The sequence below is a fragment of the Mastigoproctus giganteus genome, chromosome 1, assembly GCF_048544385.1.
Source record: "Mastigoproctus giganteus isolate SK-2022 chromosome 1, ASM4854438v1, whole genome shotgun sequence".
Taxonomy (NCBI): Eukaryota; Metazoa; Arthropoda; class Arachnida; order Uropygi; family Thelyphonidae; genus Mastigoproctus; species Mastigoproctus giganteus.
In genome coordinates, this window is record NC_143575.1 from 168,125,651 (window position 1) to 168,147,639 (window position 21,989).

Below are 21,989 nucleotides of genomic sequence, written 5' to 3' on the forward strand. Positions count from 1 at the left end.
GCGACTGGAGACTAGGCACCTGCGAAGTGATCTGATTGTGGTGTATAAGGCCTTGAATGGGTTGAGCACGCTGAATTCTGATGGGATTCTTCCACTTGTTCAGATTACGAACCTAAGGAGAGGAATGATAGATGTAGAATAGATGTGCGGAAATTTGCCTTTAGCCAGCGGGTGGTAAATTGCTGGAACAAACTTCCATCTGTCGTTGTGGAAGTTGATAGATTAAATAAATTTAATGAGGAACTGGACAAACATTTAGAGGGAATGGACATGTAAATTTTTTTTTTTTTTTTGGCTGATGCTGCATAAGCTCATACGCTTGCTTTCTTGCATCACATGCCTCTATTACTACTTGTTTCCGAGCGCAATAAATAAACAAAATAAGAACTGTTAAGTACGATAGTAATCTTTACTCTTTTATCAATATCAGGAAACCAGCAAATGGAATTTGTGTTCAGGATATGAACTATGACCTCGTTTTCTCATCTTATTTTCAGTGAGCTTGTCTCACACCCTGAGGAGCACGTGAAAATGATAACAGCTACGATAGAGAGAAAGATAAACAACGATCACCCAGACGACCCCTATAACAGTATTCTTTGGACTGATTCGTATTACAACTGTTCGGAAGAAAGATGCATAGTGTCATGTTATGGTTCGTGCAGTCATGCCTGCTACTGTCAGGCGCGACTACATTTTTAGCTGCCAGAGCAACAGCTGATACCCCGGCCAACTGCACTTACGATGACCTTAAAGGAATTTGGTACTTTTATGAAGGCCAACGTGATGGAAATTCAACTATAAATTGCACGGACTTTTCTATCAAAAGTAAGAAAACAATTTATTTAAAAAAAAATTAAAAAGCAAGAAAAATAATCGTGTTACTTAGACCACTACTTTTGAAATTTGGAAAATTCTTGCACTCGATCCTTAAATTAAATGCTTTATAATTAAAAATATTCGGTAAATGATTCTAAATAAAAATGAAAATACTGTACTAGATTTATGTCATTTTTTCCTTTATTATTATTATTTTTTTATTTTCATATAACAGGAACTGATGCACAAAGTGTGTCAATAGGCGAAATATTTTAGTTCAGGAGGATTCTTTCGTTCAAAAGCCGCCGTAGCCTAGTGGTCAGGCGCCCGGGTGCATAAGTATACGTGCTTTGAGTGACTGAGGTTCAAGCCCGTGACTGCTCAATACGCTGCTATTTTTTGTTTTCTGTCTGTCTTGTGAACTCCTCTGACCATTTGGTCGTCCCCCAGATATAAACAGAAAATTTTTATTTATTTATTTTTTTTAAATACGGTTGTGCCCCCGTATCCGCTGATTCAGTTACTCGCGATTAACCACGGAAAAAAAAAACGAAAAAACTCAACACACACTACTCGCGTGTCCAATACGACGCTTCCCTTTATATTTTACGATGTTGATTTTAAATCGAATGGCTTCCCTTTATTTTTTACAATGTCGCGTATGGTTTAGTCACCAACGTTATAATGGTTCTTTATCATAAAGATACTGACGGAACACTGTAACCAGTGGTTTTCAACCTGGATGCCGCGGCACCTTAGGTTGCCGCAACAACATTCTAGGGGTGCCACGTAATTTGGGTTTAAGTTACTTAAACTTATTATTATTATTATTTAATTTATGTTTATTTCATTATAAAAAGATGTACAGTATCTTTTTAATTTTGTGGTGATCTATAATTTATGTTTACTTAATACATACCTCTATATAAAGAATAAAATTATTATATACTGTATATATATTTGTATTATGAAATGTAATTTATATACACACACACAGAATCGGATCTAACAGGCAGAAAATTGAGTACGGGGGTGCCACAAAATAAAATAAATGAGTTAGGGGTGCCGTTATTAAAAAAATGTTGAAAACCACTGCTGTAATCTTTCACGTGCCAGGAAAGCCATTTACCTATAAGGCGCCTTTGTGTAAAGTATTATGAGGTTTCCCCCCCCCCCCATGGCGCCTCCGTAGCCAGGTGGGAAGGAGCAGCAGTACGTTGCACACGCTTCTTGATTAGACGGGGGTTCAAGCCCGTCACCACCAAATACGGAGGATGCGGAGAGGTCAGGGAATGACCACCGCATATCCCGGAGCAATATGGTCTTAGTTGCTAATGCTCCTAAAAACGAAACAACAACCTCCCCCCCCCTGAAAAAATGATATATAACTGTAGATAGTTGTTTTAATATATTTCATAACAATCAACGAATACATATTTTGGAATTTAAAAAAAAATGAGAAAAAAAAATGAGAAAAAAAAAAAACTGTTGTAACACTTTACTACAGAAAAGAAAAAAAAGAAGTCTTTCATCAGAATGTTTATTATTATCATTAGTAGAGGCATATAATGCAAGAAAGCAAGCTTATACAACAACATTACCCAAAAAAAAAAAAAAAAAAAACCAAGTTATTCTTATAACTTACGGCTGAAAAATTTGGATGATTACATAAATAAACTGATAAATAATAATAATAGGCTAGAAACTTGTAATGTTTAAAGTAAAATACAAACAAAAATAGGAATAATAATTCTCCTTTTTAGTTTTTAAAATTTATAAACTACGGTATTAAATTCCGAATGGCGTTCCTCTTGATTAGGTGCCTTTGCACGGTGCAGAACTTTACACTGCATGGGGGGGACTCTGCTCGCTGTAGTGGTCTTTGGTTATGTTGTTATTTGGTTTTTAGGAGCATTAGCAACTAAGGCCATATTTGCTCCGGGGATGTGCGGTGGTCATTCCCTGACCTTTCCGCATCCTCCGTATTTGATGGTCACAGGCTCGAATCCCGGTCTAATCAAGAAGCGTGTGCTACGCACTGCTGCCCATGACCACCTGGCTATGGAAGCGCTGAGTGGAAGGTGCTTTCACACACTATCACTGCCTTCTTCCTCTTTCTCGCCAAAGTATAAATATGAAACACAGATCCAGATAATAAGAAAATTAATGTAAGTCTTCAATTTTATGTACTGTAATTATTTCAAATGAATTATTTTCCTGCCGTGTTGAATACTGGTAAATGTTAACCGATCAGATGACCAGTTCAACTTCTGGGTATGTGGGACAGGCGGTTGGATAGATTTTACAAGTACCACCAGTGCTGGATTAAGGCACTGGCTAGCAGGACTCTTGTCCGGGGGCGCCATTCTGTAAGGGGTGTAAAATTTTACAAATCATAAAAATTATATATACAGTTGAACTTGGTTATAACGAGCATCAAGGGACCGACAAAATTTCCTCGTTATAACCATTACTCGCTATGTCAGTGATGAGTTAAATCTACTTCCTATTTTTTTTAATTCTCAATAACTTGATAAAAAGATAGATTCAAAAAACAACAGAAATATTAGAGAGAGAAAAATAATATCAGTATATACCTACATATTATTTGTATTAATGTTTGTATTCGGTTTTTAAATAGATCCAGCCAATCGTTGTTATATACAAAATCGCCGTGTCCAAATTGTTTAGCAAATTTTTCCACCTGGGCCTTCAAGATCAAACTGTCTATTGAAGATCCAGTACTTCTTTGAGTAGTGAATCATTGAAGCAATGCATCATCAGCATTTGTAACCCAGCACTTTCTAATTTTTTTTTTTTTTTCGGTTATGTTCTTTTCCAGTGCTGATATGTAAACGTTTTTCTTCCACAATGTCATTACTGTTGATGAGGACAAAGAAACTTTTTACACACTTCAATATTTTTCGCACCACGTTCTAACTCATGAATAATTTTGACTTTTTTGCAAAACGAGAGAGACTTTCTTTTGTTAGTAGACATTTTTCCGAAGGAAGGGTTCGTTTCTAACTGATTTTATTTAAAATGACAGTAAAGTGATCTGCATACAAAGTTCTTAGAAGTCCCATTGACAAAATTCTCAGAAGTCCTGAAATAAATCTGTGGCTTAGTAAAAACAAGACAATCTGTAAATAGGGTAATGTGACAAGCGGAAAGCCAATGCACTATTGTATAGCCTTGTCCCCGAAAGGACAAGATGATAAACCTGCAGCTAATCCGATGCGATGCCGGTGGTCGCCCTTTTCATTTTTGTCTATTCCAAGAATTGGGTTTTTTTCGACTACCCAAGCAATTAAGAATTTTTGCAGTATATCCGTGTAGTATGCTCGTTATAACAGTGAGCGATTGTATGGGAATATGCATAAATTAAAATCATTATGACTTTTTGCTCTTTACAGCCATAGTCTTTTATTTCCATGCTCGTTATAACCAAGTTCAACCGTATATCCTTAGTAAAGGGGATGCTGAAAAATATTTCTGCCCAGGGTGCGAAAATACTTTGGACCGACACTGCATACCACTAAGTTGCAGAATGGTAATCCCTTTGGCTCTTAATTCATGCTTAGTAACAGCACTAATTCCCTCAAATTGTGTGAAGGCAAGAGGTGCGAACAATGTGTTCCCAGTTAAGCCTCGTGTAATCTGTTCATTATTTGTCATTTGAACAAACCTTTATCCCAAGACTGCCACCCATATGCAGCTTGGTTCTCAGGCTATGACTTGCATCATATCCGTATTGAACGGTTAATAATTATTATAATAACAACAATAATTGATGACTAACAAAAGAAGTCATTTTAACTTCAAATGGCAAAAACCTAATAGAAAGAATGACCTTTGGCTTCGTGGCGGGGATGACATCTCCACCACACTACAAGGAAGTAGGTCTCCCTATCTAGTGATTTGGATGTCATCCAAAAACATCAACAACAAATTTGACATATCTGTCAAAATTCTCATAAGTCTGAGTCAGCTCCATCAATGTGGACCTTGAGAGGGGAGATATCCATTCGTTACATGGAAATTTTCTTTGTTCTACGGAAACTATTTTAAATGTAAAATTACCAAGGGGAATTCAAAAAATATCGCTAAATAGAAAATTTCACTATAAAGAAGTTAGTTAAACAGAGGTCTGACTTGTGTATGTCAAAAAAACTTTTGCTGCCCTCCTGAACTGCCACCTGTAAGCGATGCTTACCTCATATACACTTGCGACAGCCCTGGCTGAGCTCCTTGGAATTGTGTGGCTTGAGCAGTAACCCTTGCATACACACTGTTTGGATGCTTTTCAGTCAAAGTTTGCAGAATCTTTGATGTTAGTATTAGTAGTGGCAAATGATGGAAGGAACCAAGCTTATACAGTACCCAAAAAAACTCCACTACAGCCACATCTATCCATCCCCTCTAATAATTTATCTAATTCTTCCTTAAATTTATTCAAACTACCCATCTCTACAGGGGCGCCTCCACAGCCAGGTGGGAAGGAGCAGCAGTGCGTAGCACACACTTCTTGATTAGACCGGGGTTCGAGCCCGTCACCACCAAATACGGAGGATGCGGAAAGGTCAGGGAATGACCACCGCATATTCCTGAGCAATATGGCCTTAGTTGCTAATGCTCCTAAAAACCAAATAACTACAACACCAGATAGTTGTTTATTCCAACAATTAATCACTCTCTGGCTGACTTTTCACAGCCTATCCTACACCCATCCTTTTCAGTTTATTCCCCTATCTGAGCTGTTAGGATGTCATCCACATTTAATTTAATCAATCCATTTAAGGACTTAAACACTTCAATCAGGTCTCTTTGCAATTGCCTATTTTCCATATATTGCAGCATCTGCAATTTGCAGAACTGAAGCCTTTTATGGTAAGCGTACCAGTTGTACCAAATTCCCACCTCTGAAGTGGTCGGCCATGCACAGACATATCGTCTTGGATACCAGGCCAGAAATAAAAAGAAAGAAAAGACAAAAAAAAAAGTATCATAAAACTAGGACTAGCCTAGAAAAACAAAAAGGATACAATTCCAGACCAGACATAAGTCCCTCGTCAGCAAACTATAGGCAAGTATCTTCAGCAGAGCAAGTCCAGATCAGCAAAGCAAAAGGCTCAAGCTAATGGAAGTGCTGTGGCTCAGAGCAGAACTGAGGGGGGCAGTTGTCCTGTGACTCACAGCCTTATAAAATGCACTGTTTGCTTGATGTTTGCAGAGCAATCGGGTACGGGACATGATACTGCCAAGGGGGATGTCTTTGTGTGTGCGCGATGCAAGGAGTGTATCGATATCAGGCAACAACTTGGCGTTCTTGTGGGCCTATATGAGAGCTTGAAGGACAGGGTGGATGCCCTCGAAGAAACTAAATTGAGGGGCCCATCAAGCTCTGAGCTGCCCACATCAATGCCAGAGCTTGCACTTGGGCATCGCGTGACACAGAGGCAACCCCCAAGGCAGAATGCGCTGGTCCCGAAGGAACTAGTAGTTGTTGGTGACTCTATTGTCAGGGAAACGGGAAATATGCTTTGTAAAAAAGATATGTGGAACAGGACCAGGGTATGTCTGCCAGGGGCAAAGGTTGATGACGTTGTAGAGCGAATATCATCTTTTAAGGGCACAAAAGGCGATATAGTTGTACACGTTGGCACTAATAATATTAAGAGTAGGAGACCGGCAGAATTACTTAACAAGTACAGGTCACTGTTGAACAAAAGCCGAGAATTAGGGTTGAATTTGAAAGTGTCTGCAATTCTGCCCATACACGATAGGAGGGAGTATATGATGAGAGCCTTGTCGATCAATTCAGCCCTGGAAAGATTGTGCAAGGCTCAAGGGGCAGAATTTTTTTCAGCCTGGACTGTACTTGTTAACAGGAGAGATTGCTTCTACAGGGATGGGATACACTTAAATAGAAAGGGTGCAAGAATATTTGCTGATGCTATCGAGGCAGTGTTAGGTGGGTCGGAAAACTGCTAGCTTGGGGGGAGACAAAGACCAATAGATTGACAGTAGCCACTGGCAGAGGTGAAAGAGATTCTTGCACTGCTTCTATTAGAATGAGCAGAAGCCTGAAAAACAAGATGCATGGTATTTCAGAGACTGCTGGGAGCCATTGCGGTACAAGTAAACACATGGGTTGTGTTAGGGTAGCTAAGAATAGAAACAGGTGCAGGTATACTTGCGTGTACACCAATGCTAGGAGTTTAGTAAATAAATTTGATGAATTTGAGGTATTGCTCAAAACATCAAAGGCAGATATTGTTGGGATATCAGAGACATGGTGTCACACAGATATAAGGGATGCAGAACTGCAATTTGGGGAGTACAACATCTACAGAAAGGATAGACAGGATAGGAAGGGGGGAGGGGTTATGCTATTAGTTAAGAAACACATAAAAACCAAGGAAATGAAGCCAGTCGACATCGCTGGACAGTGCAGTGTTGAGTCAGTTTGGTGTGACATAAGCATTGGGAGATCAAAATTAAGAGTAGGAGTGTGCTATAGGCCTAATGACTCTGATGAGTATAATAAGGAACTGTACAGGGAAATAGAGTGGGCCAGTAAATCAGAGACTCTTATAATGGGAGATTTTAATTTCCCAGATATTGACTGGAATTTGGGGGCTGGTTACTCACACACTAGCAGGACTTTTGTGGATTTATTGGATGATTGTTTTCTACATCAGCATGTTCGGGAGGCAACTAGAGGGAGTAATATTCTTGATTTGATTATCAGCAGTGATTCTTCATGCATTAAGAATCTGCAGATAAATGAACCACTAGGTGGCAGTGATCACAGTGTGCTGAAGTGGGATTTACTCAAAGAGGTAACTACCATTAGGGGTAAAGGGAAGGGTTATTGCTTCCGTAAAGGCGACTACGATGGACTGAGACAGTATTTAAATTCTATACAGTGGGACCAACTGATGATGTTACCAACAGCAAATTCAAAATGGGAAGCATTCAAAGAACTTATCTTGGAAGCTACTAGGCTTTACATACCAACTAAGAAATATTGTTCAAGGTTTAGGCCAAAATGGATGTCAGATGAACTAATGAGGCATATGGCAGAGAAGAAAAATGCATGGGATACTTACAAATTAACACATGACACAGAAGCCTATGATAGATACAAGTTGATATGCAACCAAGTTACAAAGGAGGTTAGGCAGGCGAAGGCAGATTACGAGAAATCCTTGGCAAGGGATGCAAAGAAAAACAGCAAAGAGTTCTTTACTTATGTAAACTCTAGAAGGAAGGGGATGAATCAGATTGGTCCACTTGATATTGATGGGTCAACTGTTGATGATCCTGCTCAGGTAGCTAACAAACTAAATGAATATTTTGCATCGACATTCACACATGAGGAGTTATTCAGCAAGGGGAATGCCAGAGGTGTATTCAACTCTAGCAGTAAGCTACAGAATCTTGAAATAACTGGGAGTAAAGTGGAGGAGAAACTGTTGAAGATAAACACAAGAAAGGCACCCGGGGTGGATGGGATCTATCCAGTTATATTAAAGGAGGCAGCAAAGGAAGTAAGCAAACCCTTAGCCATAATTATGAGAGCTTCCTTGGACTCAGGGGAGGTACCCATAGACTGGAAATGTGCAAATGTGACCCCAATTCACAAAGGAGGATCAAAGGCTGACACAAGTAATTATAGACCTGTGAGCTTAACTTCTGTTCCAGGAAAATGAATGGAGGCACTGGTTAAAGAAGCACTGCAGGATCATTTAGACAAGACTTCAGTTATAGCTCAGACACAGCATGGTTTTGTTAAGGGGAAGTCTTGCCTGACCAACTTGATTGGATACTATGATGCAGTCACAAAAGAACTGGATGCAGGGAATAACTTTGATATTATATACTTGAATCTTAGAAAGGCTTTTGATACTGTTGCACATGGAAGACTGCTACACAAATTGGAGCAGTGTGACATTGGAGGCAAATTGCTGCTATGGATAAAGGGGTGGTGGAGGGGGAGAAGACAGAGAGTGGTAATCAATGGACACTGCTCATCGTGGACTAATGTTATTAGTGGAGTCTCTCAGGGCTCAGTGTTGGGTCCATTATTGTATTCTGTATTTATAAATGATATTGATGATGGTATATCAAGCTTAATGTCCAAGTTTGCAGACGATACAAAGGTTGGCAGGGTTGTCAAGGACACTACTGACACTATGCTGCTGCAACAGGATCTGGAAAGGTTGAGCAGATGGGCTGAGAGGTGGCAAATGAAGTTTAACATTGACAAATGTAAAGTACTACACATGGGAAACAGCAAACCCAGAGCAACGTATCAACTCTATGGTACTACACTGACAGTGGTAGAGAATGAAAGGGACTTGGGGGTGGTTGTGCAGGCAGATATGAAGTTCTCTGAGCAGTGCAGACGGGCTGCAAGAGTAGCTCATGGAGTATTGTCAATGATATACAGGAATTTTTCCAGCAGGGATAAGGAGGTGATTATTCCATTGTATAAGGCAATGGTCAGGCCACACCTAGAGTACTGTATACAGGTCTGGAGGCCTCATTTCAAGAAGGATGTAGAGCTGCTGGAACGAGTACAGAGTAGGGCAACAAGATTAGTGAATGGAACAAAGGGGTGCTCTTACGAAGAAAGGCATAAGTTTTGCAAATTACAGTGTCTGGAGACGAGGCACCAGCGAAGTGATCTGATAGAGGTGTATAAAGCCTTGAATGGTTTAAGCATGCTCAATGCTGATGGGATTCTTCCTCTAGCTCAGAAAAATCACCTGAGAGGGCATAAATTCAAATTGAGGAAAGACAGATGTAGGATAGACGTGCGGAAATTTGCCTGTAGCCAGCGGGTGGTTGGTTGGTGGAACAGACTTCCATCCCTTGTGGTGGAGGTTGATAGCCTAAATAAGTTTAAGGCTCAGCTGGACAGGTATTTTGAACGAACAGAGGGGTGAAGTGGAAGTGGTTTTTTTTTTTTTTTTTTTTTTGGCTGATGCTGCATAAGCTTGCTTTCTTGCATCAAATGCCTCTACTAATGCTAATGCTAATGCTAGTAAGAAAAGTGGTGCCAGTTAAAGGAAGCAAGCTGTATTGTCTGTTAAAAATCTGCTTTGCAGTCTTGAAATGCTGAGAAAAATTTTCCATTTGAAATAGAAATTTGCTCATTGCCTAAATTGAAGTTGTGTAGTTTACACAGAAAAAGGCTGTCTAATGTTTTTATATAATGGTAAATCATAAATTAAATGCTTCCAATCTTCAGAAACTGCAACCATCAATGTCGGAAAGGAGGTTGGAACTAATGTAGTTTAAGATACACAGAACCATGTCCTGTGATGAGATAAAAAGTAAATAATGCCAGTATTCCAGCATCTTTGTTTTTTTCTCTTTTCAGCTAAGGGATCAATACATACATTCATGAGCCAAAACATTATGACCATCCATCTCCAAGAGTATATGCATCTCATAGCATCTAGGAGTGACATCATCAACCAGTGCAGCATATACAGTGGTGATCGCACGGGTAGTGTCTGTCAGTTCATCGGTACAAAGTCCATGTAGTGGGGGAAAGGAAAGAACCTGAGAATTTGAACAGAGAATGATTTGCGACACTAGAAAGACAAGGCCAGCAGCTCAGCAACCATAGGCATTGTTGGCTCTTCAAGGTGTGGCGGGAATGGTCCAAAGAGGGACACAACCACCCAACATTCCAGGACGGGGAAGATTAACAACTCCGGTTGACAGTTAAGGAGAATGGCAGTTAGCACATGCTGTCAGAGGGCTCATGATCCCTCAATTAATGGCAGGCTACCAGGGCACACAAAGATATGGTTCCAAGCACAACAGATGCTCTTGTTGATAGGTCTAAGGAGTAGGTGTCCCATGCTGACCAACTGTCATCGGCACCTCCACTTGCAGCAAGCACAAGAGCACTGCCCCTAAACATTGGGCAACTGGTAAAGAGCCACTTGGTATGTTGAATCAAGATTCCATCTCCGTCGTTCTGATGAATGGATGCACATTTGATGGAGAGCAGGTGAATAGCTGCAACAAGACTGCTTGTTGTTTGTTTGTTATTTGGTTTTTAGGAGCATTAGCAACAAAGGCCATATTGCTCCGGGAATATGCGGTGGTCATTCCCTGACCTTTCCGCATCCTCCGTATTTGGTGGTGACGGGCTCGAACACTGGTATAATCAAGAAGCGTGTGCTACACGCTGCTGCTCCTTCCCACCTGGCTACGGAGGCACCCATCAAGACTGCACAGTTGGATGAAACAGTCTGCCGGTGGTGGTATCGTAGTTTGGGAATGTTTTCGTGGACATCAATGGGTCCCACCTTCACTGCAAGATCCTATCTCGGCATTGTTTCGACCAAGTTTTTTTTCCCTACATGTTGACTGTGTATCCAGATGGCACTGGATTTGTCCAACAAGACAAATGCCCTGTATTACAAGCCTGCATTGTGCAGGAATGGTTCAAGGATCATTAAGCATCTTGTGTGCTGTCCTGGCTGCCAAATCCCCCCAACATCAATCGCAATGAACACTTATGGGATGCAGTGGAAAGCAGCATTCACCAGTGCCTTGCTCCATTGCCAAACTCTGGGATGTCATTATGTCCAGCTGGACCAGGATACCTGGGACACCTTCCAGTCTCGTGGAGTCAATGGCACACTATGTGCAAGCTATCATGGTGAAAGGCAGCCTGTGCTATTAGGTAGATGGTCATGTTTTTGGCCCATGAGTGTATATTTGAAAAATCACTTTCATTAAAGCAGTCTGAACACTGTAAAAGGGAGAGGGGGCCAGAATTTTCTTTTGGGAGTCATCAGGGCAAAAATCTGCCAATCTGCCCCTGCTTGTTACTCTTGAAAAGACATGATTCGTAGTACAAGGCAGAAGAGATAGGATGGGAAAATAAGTCAGATCACTACCAGTATGTCGTTGTTGTTGTTATTTGGTTTTTAGGAGCATTAGCAACTAAGACCATATTGCTCCAGGGATATGTGGTGGTCATTCCCTGACCTTTCTGCATCCTCCGTATTTGGTGGTCACAGGCTCGAACCCCGGTCTAATCAAGAAGTGTATGCTACGCACTGCTGCGCTTGCCCACTTGGCTACGGAGGCACCTCACTATCAGTATTAAGTACAGGCAGTACCTTTGGGCTGCACACATGGTAGATATATACAGAGTTATTTACAGTCTTACTAGTGGGAGAGTTCCAGAAGAGTGTTTGATTGTTGCAAAATCATTGGATTTTGCTGAAATTTAGCATACTTGATTTACAGGTGCAACCTGAATATCAACATCACCAGCATTTTAGAATTCAAAATGGCATTTGTGGCTATCATCATTGTAAGAATGCCCATGATCAACTTCAGGTTGATTGTGCCTGTGGGGTAGCTGTACTTTTCAACATTGTGCCAAGATGGAAGAATGCCATTGTTAAAGAGTTTAATCATACACCCAACAGTATGCTGCTCTCTTCACATAATGATCAGAGTTGAAACACTGCTTCCGTAGCATAGATGCAACATTTTATTAACTGTTTCTAGTATGTTCATAAAACAATCATTTTGCTACAGTCCTTTTTCCACAGTCAAAAATGTGATTACAGTTCTGTGCATGTCACACAACTCTAATGTATCCACAATTTTTGATTGCTGTGTGGAAATACTTCATGATTTAAAAAAAAAAAAAGCATAAAACTGTCAACGGTGGTAGGAAATATAAATGTTTTCCTTCTTAGGGATTACAATGTAGTCTCAATATAATGAAATGCTCTCAATTATTTGTGAAAAAATTTTGAATCATTACTTCTGGGGAATTACCATTAGGGATTAGTATCATTGTATCTTTTGAAATAAATACATCTTTTATGCATATAAGTATGTCTGAAAATTTCTGTTTTTCTTTCATTTCAGGTTACAAACATGTTGTCTATGTTGAATTACTGTTTCCCAACATTGCCATTGATCAATATGGCAACAAAGGCTATTGGACAGTCATTTATAATCAAGGAGTTGAAGTTGTTGTAAATTATAGGAAATTCTTTGCTTTTTCATTATATAAAAAGGATGGATCAGGAAAAGTGACAAGTTTCTGTGATCATACTTTTCCTGGGTGGTCCCATGATGTTCTTGGTCATAACTGGGCTTGCTATGTTGGGAAGAAATCAATCCATTTGGCTCCTAAATTCCATTATGAAAAGCCTGTGTAAGATGAAGTATTCTCCAGTTTTTTTGTTTATATATAGGAAATTTTGATTTTTTTAACTCGATTTTTTAAAAATTTGTGTGAAACTGGGAAAAAAGCCTAGTGATATTACAGTTATAAAAAATAGAATTACTGTTAATAATTAAAACAGATTATGAAAATGTAGAAATAATTATGATAAGTGATTTTACCCAAGGCACTCCATGTGCTGTATGAAGTGCTTATAAGCAACAGTTTATGTTAAGTACAGTATTATGTAAATATAGTACTGCTGCCTAAAATTTTCATAACTATCATATTTTCCTGAAAAAATAAGAAAATGAAAGAATCAGCAAGTTTTCAAAATTGGCATCATTATTGGTAAACAATGGTGAGTTTGTTGAATATGGATGTGTTAAGTATTTCATGTATAAAGCATATCCAGCAATAGATGTGCTTAATACATGAAAAGAATGGTTTCAAAACTTCAGGGTGTTGAAAATGTACCATGCCTATTGCATATTACTGATATTCCTATTTAATTCAACTTGCTATTGACAAAGCCTGCTTTTGGTTTTGTAATAACTGGCAAGCTATTCACCAGTTAGGAAATTTGTCATTAGCTAGTAGGCATTTTTTAAAAATATTTGCCAAATCGGTACAGTAGATATTTCTGCAATCAAACTTTCAGTGAGTGGTTGTACCTGTTCATTCATTTATTTTTTATGAAAACTTAAGGGTATTTGTACATTAACTATCAGATGTGATTTGGTGTTAACAAATTTTTTAGAGAACTGGAAGGGACCTAATGGTAAAAAATAACTGGCCTCCAAGAAATTGCTCAACCATTTGGCCAAAATGAATTTCATACCTTACTATTAAACTAGAATCTGTTTCTCACCATATAATGAGCATGAAGAACATAGTTTACTTGTTAAAAGTTTAATTAAAAATAAAATCTAATTGGAAAATATACAATCAAGGAAGGCAGAAGCCAGCAATGTCAGCAGGTTACTGTTAGTCACCAAATATTCATTATAAGAGCAAATCATGAATTCACCAGCTATATTATATAGTATATTTTATACTATATAATATCAGTGTAGATACACCATAGTTTACCCATAAATTTAACTATGTATGTAGTGTAAAGGCATCATTTAATTTTATCTCATATTGTGGCTACTTTCACAACGAGATACCAGATATTGTACTACTTCAAATAAATAATGCTTCTCTAGTAGAGGAGGCTACTGTTATTTATTCTCAGTGGGTACCACTGCCCAGATGCATTTCGAAGCTTGTTGGCTTACTTCATACTTCTGTGGGTGGGCAGATATACTAATAATGCAAACATGCCATCACAGTTGCGAAGTTAATTCCACAATACGAGAGATACCAAATGGTGAACAGAATGATACTGTATTTAAAGACTAAATGCACAAGGCATAAAATGATATGGGTTTAAATTAACTATATAATATTGGTGTAGGAAACACCATAGTTTACCCATAAATTTAACTACATATGTAGGTAGTGTAAAGGTATCATTTAATTTTATCTCATATTGTGGGTGGTGGTGGTGCCCACTGAGAATAAATAACAGTAGCCTCCTCTACTAGAGAAGCATTATTTATTCAAAGTAGTGCAATATCTGGTATCTCATTGTGAAGGTAGCCACAATATGAGATAAAATTAAATGATGCCTTTACACTATGTATGTAGTTAAATTTATGGGTAAACTATGGTGTATCTACACCAATATTATATAGTTAATTTAAACCCATAGCATTTAGTCTTTAAATATAGTATACTTTATGTATTTTTTATAAAATTTTTCATATTTTTAAAAAAAATAGAACACACACACACAGCATTAATATTTAGGTCATTTTTAAATTGATATTAAATCTAAATTTTGTATGAAAAAAATTGTCCAATATGATTTATGTCACATTTCTCATCATATTTTTTATTTACTATATATATTCTTATCCATTATCTGTAATTGTTTTTGATCAATCCTTGTTACAGCAGAACTATGTTTTAATTAGATACTCAGTGGTAACAGATCCTGGAAAGTCAAGCAGGGCTGTTAAATAGTATTTTCCCCTCCAATTTTGTTTTAGCTATATTATAATATCAAAAACAAAATGGTCTTCTGTTTTCACAAACATTTAGAAAACCCTTTGTGCTGTATGAGTGCTGTGTACCTTTGAAGTCTGATGCCACATTTGCTATTCTGAGTGCTGTTAAGGCATAATTAAGTTAGAGTGGTAAATAATTTAAAATTTGTAGCCTTCATCTAAAATTTTAAGTTATTCACCATTTCTAAAAGTTTTGTTTAAAATTTTCAGGTTGCAGAAAGACAGTTTGTACAGAATAAACAGCAGCTTCATTGACATGATCAATTCTGTACAGTCCTTATGGAAGGCTCAGGTGTACCCAGAATATGATAGGATGAAAATTGAGGACCTGTTTCGAATGAAGGGAGGTTCAAGGTCTCGTGTTTTGCAGTAAGTGTTATATCTGTTAATACTTAATATGAGACTTTTCCTTTTCAAGTGAGTCATTATTTCCTTGTTAATCATTACTGATATTACAATACTTTTTTTATTTTTTGTTCCCAAAGAAAAAAAAATTCACAAAAATTTTCATAAATAATGCAAAAAAAATTTAATTTCACAGATATTTAGAGGGCACCTTCTATTGTCAAGGTTTGAATGTCTGCCCTGTTCCTATTTGTGCTCTTGTATCCTCGTGATTTTAATTCTCTCATCTTACTTCCACAAATAATGTTTTATGTTTCTCTACTTTCCAAATGTACCCGTCATTGTAACATGTCCAATACTACAGTGTTTGTAGTCTTAATTTTTTTTTATTTTTACAAACTTTAGAACTTTACTAGCACCTTATTGCACATATTCCTGCTACTATTTACTTAAGCCAGCATTTGGTCACACTCTCTCTCTCTCTCTCTCTCTCTCTCTCTCTCTCTCTCTCACAACACGTTTCCAAAGTATTTAAGCCATTCCACCACTTATCTTGCCTCTCCTCTCATGTTCAAATTACTCCTTTTAAGTGTCTGTCAGAAACAACTGACATATTTTGATAATAAAAACATTTTTATTGAAAAAATTCAGAACATACTCATGATATAAACACCTGTTTTACACATTTGGATGAGTTACACAATACTGAATGCAATAAATGCACCCCTTTTAATGTCATAAACTCCTGAACAAATTGAGTGAAATTATTCATACCTTTCCAGAGCAGTTCTCCATTTATCTGAGCAGTTTCTTTTTCAAATACACAACTTGAGTTGTTTGATATTTCGTGGCTTAACTGTGTACAGTTAAACAATGAAATATTAAATTTATTATGTAGATACCTCAAAAGTATGTCAGGTGCCATAAGATCAGGAGAACAAAATGGTGACAGTACATCTCCAGAGTGAGAAATGAGCTAGCCTGGAAAGATTTTACATAAAAGATTCATATTCATTTTTGAAATAACAGTTGGTTATTTCATTTTCAAACAGTGAAGAATATGCCTCACAGTAGTCTCTGACAAATGTAGTATATAGGCATGATCATCTCAGGCTTTATCTGGGCATTTATAACATGTGGAGCTCTGGGTGGCTTTATGTTTGCTGCAGTGCTGGTAAGTTTAATATCAGTTACTCAGGACTTGTATTATGGAGGGCATGTCACACACACACAGGAAAATGTTACCCAAAATTGCATTACATTGCAATGATAGAATTACTTTTGAAAAAAGAAAAAGACACTGTATGAAACATGATGTTGAATGCTCCAATGTGCAAAAGAAACATATATTGTTTCTGACAGTCCAGTATATATCATCAGTGGTTCAGATATACCTCTCTCTCTTTCACCTCACAAATCTGTATTTGCTATTATATTGACTGCTTCTGTTATTATTATCAAATCATACTGAGAAATCATGTTTCAAACTAAATGAAAATTTTAACTTTAATGCAATTATATATCATCAGTGGTTCAGATATACCTCTCTCTCTTTCACCTCACAAATCTGTATTTGCTATTATATTGACTGCTTCTGTTATTATTATCAAATCATACTGAGAAATCATGTTTCACACTAAATGAAAATTTTAACTTTAATGCAATGCAAAAAACAAACAAACAAACAAACCCAAAAGCTTTCCTGTATGTTTTTTGGAATTAAATTTACTGAAAATAAACTGCCCATATAATACCATATATATGAAGTGTGACCATAATAAGAAGACTGATTTGACTATGTAACTTTAAAAGGGTGATAGCAGACTACAGAGTAGTAAGATACAGAGTGGTCACTTGCTCAATTACTCCCACTGGCATCATTGTATGAACATGGAACTAACACGGAAATCAAAACCCACAGAGTACTAATGCGCATGCCCAAAGCTGTATTTGGATTTGATTAGTGTTACTGTATTTGGATTTGATTAGTGTTAATGAACTTAGCAAGTTCGAGTTACATTGCTCTTTTTTGTTATAATTATATGTGTAGTTGTCTACTGATATCGTGAACAGAAAGAAGTGTTTCTTTTGTAACAAATCTGGAATGCGATTCTACTGATTTCCAAAAGAAAATTTAAGGTAATTTATCTTAATTGGCTAACTGGAAATATTTAATTAAATGTTAAAAAATACAAAATAAACTACTGAATAGCTAATTAATAACTTATTACATTAATTAATATGAATAGTGTATTGATGTTAATGGAAGTACTAGTTTATCAAATAATTAAATAATTTAAATTTCTAGGTATTGCTAGAAGTTGGCAACTCCCACTTATTTTAGTCTAGTGAACTGTCCACAAGAAAGTCATAAGAATGTAGTACTAGTAGTAATGAAGGCATGTGATGCAAGAAAGCAAGCGTATGAGCTTATGTAGCATCAACCAAAAAAAAAAAAAAAAAACCAATTTCACACATCCATTCCCTCTAAACGTTTGTCCAGTTCTTCCTTGAATTTATTTTAGCTATCAACTTCCACAACAACAGATGGAGGTTTGTTCCAGCAATTAATATAATACTATATTAATTGCTGGAACCCACTGGCTAAAGGCAAATTTCAGCACATCTATTCTACAACTGTCTTTCTTCAATTTGAATTTATACCCCCTCAGGTTTGTAATCTGAGCAAGTGGAAGAATCCCATCAGAATTCAGCATGCTCAACCCATTCAAGGCCTTATACACCTCAATCAGATCACCTCGCAGGTGCCTAGTCTCCACCCGCTGCAAATTGCAGAACTTGAGCCTTTCTTGGTAAGAGGACCCTTCGTTCCCCTTCTCTGTACACACTCAAGCAACTCAACATCCTTCCGAAAATGAGGCCTCCAGACCTGTATGCAGTACTCAAGGCTTCGCCTGACCATTGCCTTATACAAAGGGATAATCACCTCCTTTTTTCCTACTAGCAAAATTCCTGTGTATCATTGACAATACCCCATAACCTGCTCTGGCCGCCTGTCTGCACTGCTTAGAAAACTTCATATCTGACTGTACAATTACTCTCAGATAGTTTTCATTTTCTATTACCCTGAGGGTAGTACCATAGAGTTGGTACGTTTCTCTGGGATTACTTCTACCCATATGCCATACTTTGCATTTGTCAATGTTAAACTTTAGTTGCCACCTCTCAGCCCATCTGCCCAAATTTTCTAGATCCTGTTGCAGTAGCACACTGCCATTACTGTCATTAAAACCCTGCCCAACTTTGTATCATCTGCAAGCTTTGACATTTAAGCCTGATATACCTTCATCAATATCATTGATAAATATACAAAACAACAGCGGGCCCAACACCAAACCATGGGGACTCCACTAATAACATTAGTCCACGAAGAGCAGCATCCATTGATTACCACTCCTGTCTTCTCCCACTCAACCTTCCTTTTACCCATCGTAGCAACTTACCCTTAATATTATACTGCTCCAATTTGTACAGTAGTCTTCCATATGCAAATTTTCTAGATCCTGTTGCAGTAGCACACTGCCATTACTGTCATTAACAACCCTGCCAATCTTTGTATCATCTGCAAACTTCGATATTAAGCCTGATATACCTTCATCAATATCACTGATAAATATACAAAACAGCGGGCACAACACCGAACCCTGGGGACCCCACTAATAACATTAGTCCACAAAGAGCAGTGCATTGATTACCACTCTCTGTCTTCTCTCACTCAACCTTCCTTTTACCCATTGTAGCAATTTACCCTTAATACCATACTGCTGTAATTTGTACAGTAGTCTTCCATGCGCAACAGTATCAAACATTTTCCCGAAATCCAAGTATATGATATCAAAATAATTTTTTGCATCCAGTTTCTTTGTATGCACATTATAGTATCCAATAAAATTTGTCAGACAAGACTTTTACTTAACAAATCCATGCTGTGTCTGAATTATTACTGCAGTCTTGTCTAGATGATCCTGCAATGCATCTTAAACCAATGACTCCATTATTTTCCCTGGAACAGAAGTTAAACTAACTGGTCTGTAATTACTTGTGTCACTCTTAGACCCCCCCCCCTTTGTGAATTGGGGATACGTTTGCACATCTCCAGTCCATGGGGACTTCCCCTAAGTCCAAGGATGCTATCATAATTATGGCAAAGAGTTTGCTGACTTCCTTTGCCGCCTCCTTTAATATAGCTGGATAGATCCCATCTGCCCAAGTGCCTTTCTTATGTTTATCTTCAACAATTTCTTCTCCACTTTTCTCTCAGTTATTACAAAATCATTAAGCACCCTGTTACAATTTGATAATCTTCTGGCCTTCTCCTCCCTTAACAATTCCTCAATGTAGATGCAAAATACTTATTGTGTTTGTCAGCTATCTGAGCAGGATCGTCAATGGTCAAACCATCGATATATGAAGTGGACCAATCTGATTCAACCCCTTCCTTCCAGAGTTTATATAAGTAAAGAAGTCCTTGCTGTTTTTCTTACCATTCTTTGCCAAAGATTTCTCGTAATCTGCCTTTGCTTGCCTAACCTCCTTTATGGCTTGATTACAGAGTAGCTTATATCTGTCACAGGCTTCTGTGTCACCTGATAATTTATATGCATCCCATGCATTTTTCTTCTCTGCCACAAGTCTCATGCTGACCGGGCTAGCTGGGTGGGTAAAGTGCCTGCCTGACAACCCAAAGGTCGTGGGTTCGAATCCTGCCTCGTGCTTGGATCAGAGTAGTGAAAAAATCTTGGGAGGTGCATTATGGCCACAGAAGCCGATGCACCAACAACTAACAAAAAAAAAAAACGAATCTCATTAGTTCATCTGACATGCATTTAGGCCTAAACTCTGAACAATATTTCTTAATCAGTATGAAAAGCCTAGTAGCTTCCATGATTAGTTCCTTGAATGGTTCTCACTTGGAATTTGCTGTTGGTAGCATCATCAGTTTGTCCAACTGTACAGAATTTAAAAACTGTCTGAGACCACCGTAGTCACCTTTATGGAAGCAAAAACCCTTCCCTTTACCCCTGATGGTAATTATATTTTTAAGTAAATCCCACATCAGTACACTGTGATCACTACCACCAAGTGGTTCCTTTATCTGCAAATTCTTTATACATGAATAATCACTGCTGATAACCAGATCAAGAGTATTACCCTTTCTGGTTGCTTCTTGAACATGTTGCTGCAGAAAACCATTATCCAATAAACCACAAAAGTCTTGCTAGCGTGCGAGTGACCAAAGCACAAGTTCCAGTGAATACCTGGGAAGTTAAAATCCCCCATTATAATACAATCTGATTTACTGGCCCATTCTATTTCTCTGTACAATTGTTCGTTGTACTCATTAGAGCCATTAGGCCTATAACACACTCCTACTCTCATTTTTGCTTTCCCAGTGCTTATTTCACACCAAACTGACTCAACATTGCACTGTCCATCTATGTCAACTGGATGATTTTGATGCTAGAGTTGTAAGAAAGATACTGATATTTGTATTAGCAAGGAAGCAAAGCTTATCTCTCAGTAACAGCATGGAATATATGTCATAGCATCTTTACAGTTTATGAAATCAAGGATTGTACTGAACAAAGACTGTAACATGGTGCTTTATTATTATTAAGTTATTTAGTTTTGTTGCTTGTACTGGCATATGTCTTTAAATCAACATGCCTTTTTTTTATATATTACAGGCCATTTCATGCGATGATATTACTATTTAAATTTACAGAAGACTACATATAATACAAAAATTTTTTCATATGTAATGAGAAACTTCATAAATTAAAAGAATTTCAATTATAAAGTGTGATGTTTGTGTTTTTTGTTGTAATACAAACTCAATTAAATAGTGATCTAAATGAAAGAATGCTAAATTACTTTTGTTAAAGTAAATAACTAACTCAGCAATAAAGCAGTCAAAATTTACTCACAGGTAATTGCCTTCCAAATTTTTCATTGATTCCAGATTCTTTGTATTTTTGTGTAGTATACAAAAAAAAAAAAAAAATTATTAGTGGCTCTGGTTAGCAGCTAAATGATTCAGTGTTCATTTCGTAAAATGCCAGGCCTAAAATAATAAATGAATAAAGGGAAATAATTAAATAAAAATGAAAACCAAAGTCAAAAGGAGTCAATTCATTATATCGCAACCTAAAACAAGAGTTGAGGTTAGTCAAAGTGATCAGATTTATGGAATTAAGGTCAAATAAGTAATATTTTAAAATATAATGGCCAAACTTTGGCCAAAATACAGCCTAGAAGGAGATTAAGATGGTCATGTGTGCCAGTTGCAATAAACATTAATAAATACAAAATTTTATGTACACTATTGGGTTCAGGTGGGTGATAATAAAAGGTTTCAGTACAATGAGACAAGTGCCTAGGCTACATTTTAGCCAATGTGTAGCCATTATATGATAAAAATCATTCAAAATATTTAAGAATATTACTTATTAAATATATAT

At 37.5% G+C, this 21,989-nt stretch overlaps 1 protein-coding gene across 1 annotated transcript in view; it reads left to right on the plus strand.

The window, feature by feature from the left end:
- Positions 1-546: 546 nt before the first annotated feature.
- LOC150091245 (dipeptidyl peptidase 1-like) overlaps positions 547-21,989 on the plus strand; it is a 45,587-nt gene continuing 24,144 nt past the window's right edge. The window contains exons 1-3 of the mRNA XM_090382958.1: positions 547-828; positions 12,745-13,036; positions 15,373-15,531. Coding sequence (XP_090239084.1) covers positions 636-828; positions 12,745-13,036; positions 15,373-15,531 — 644 coding nt within the window. The 5' untranslated portion in view covers positions 547-635. The remainder of the gene's footprint in view (positions 829-12,744; positions 13,037-15,372; positions 15,532-21,989) is intronic.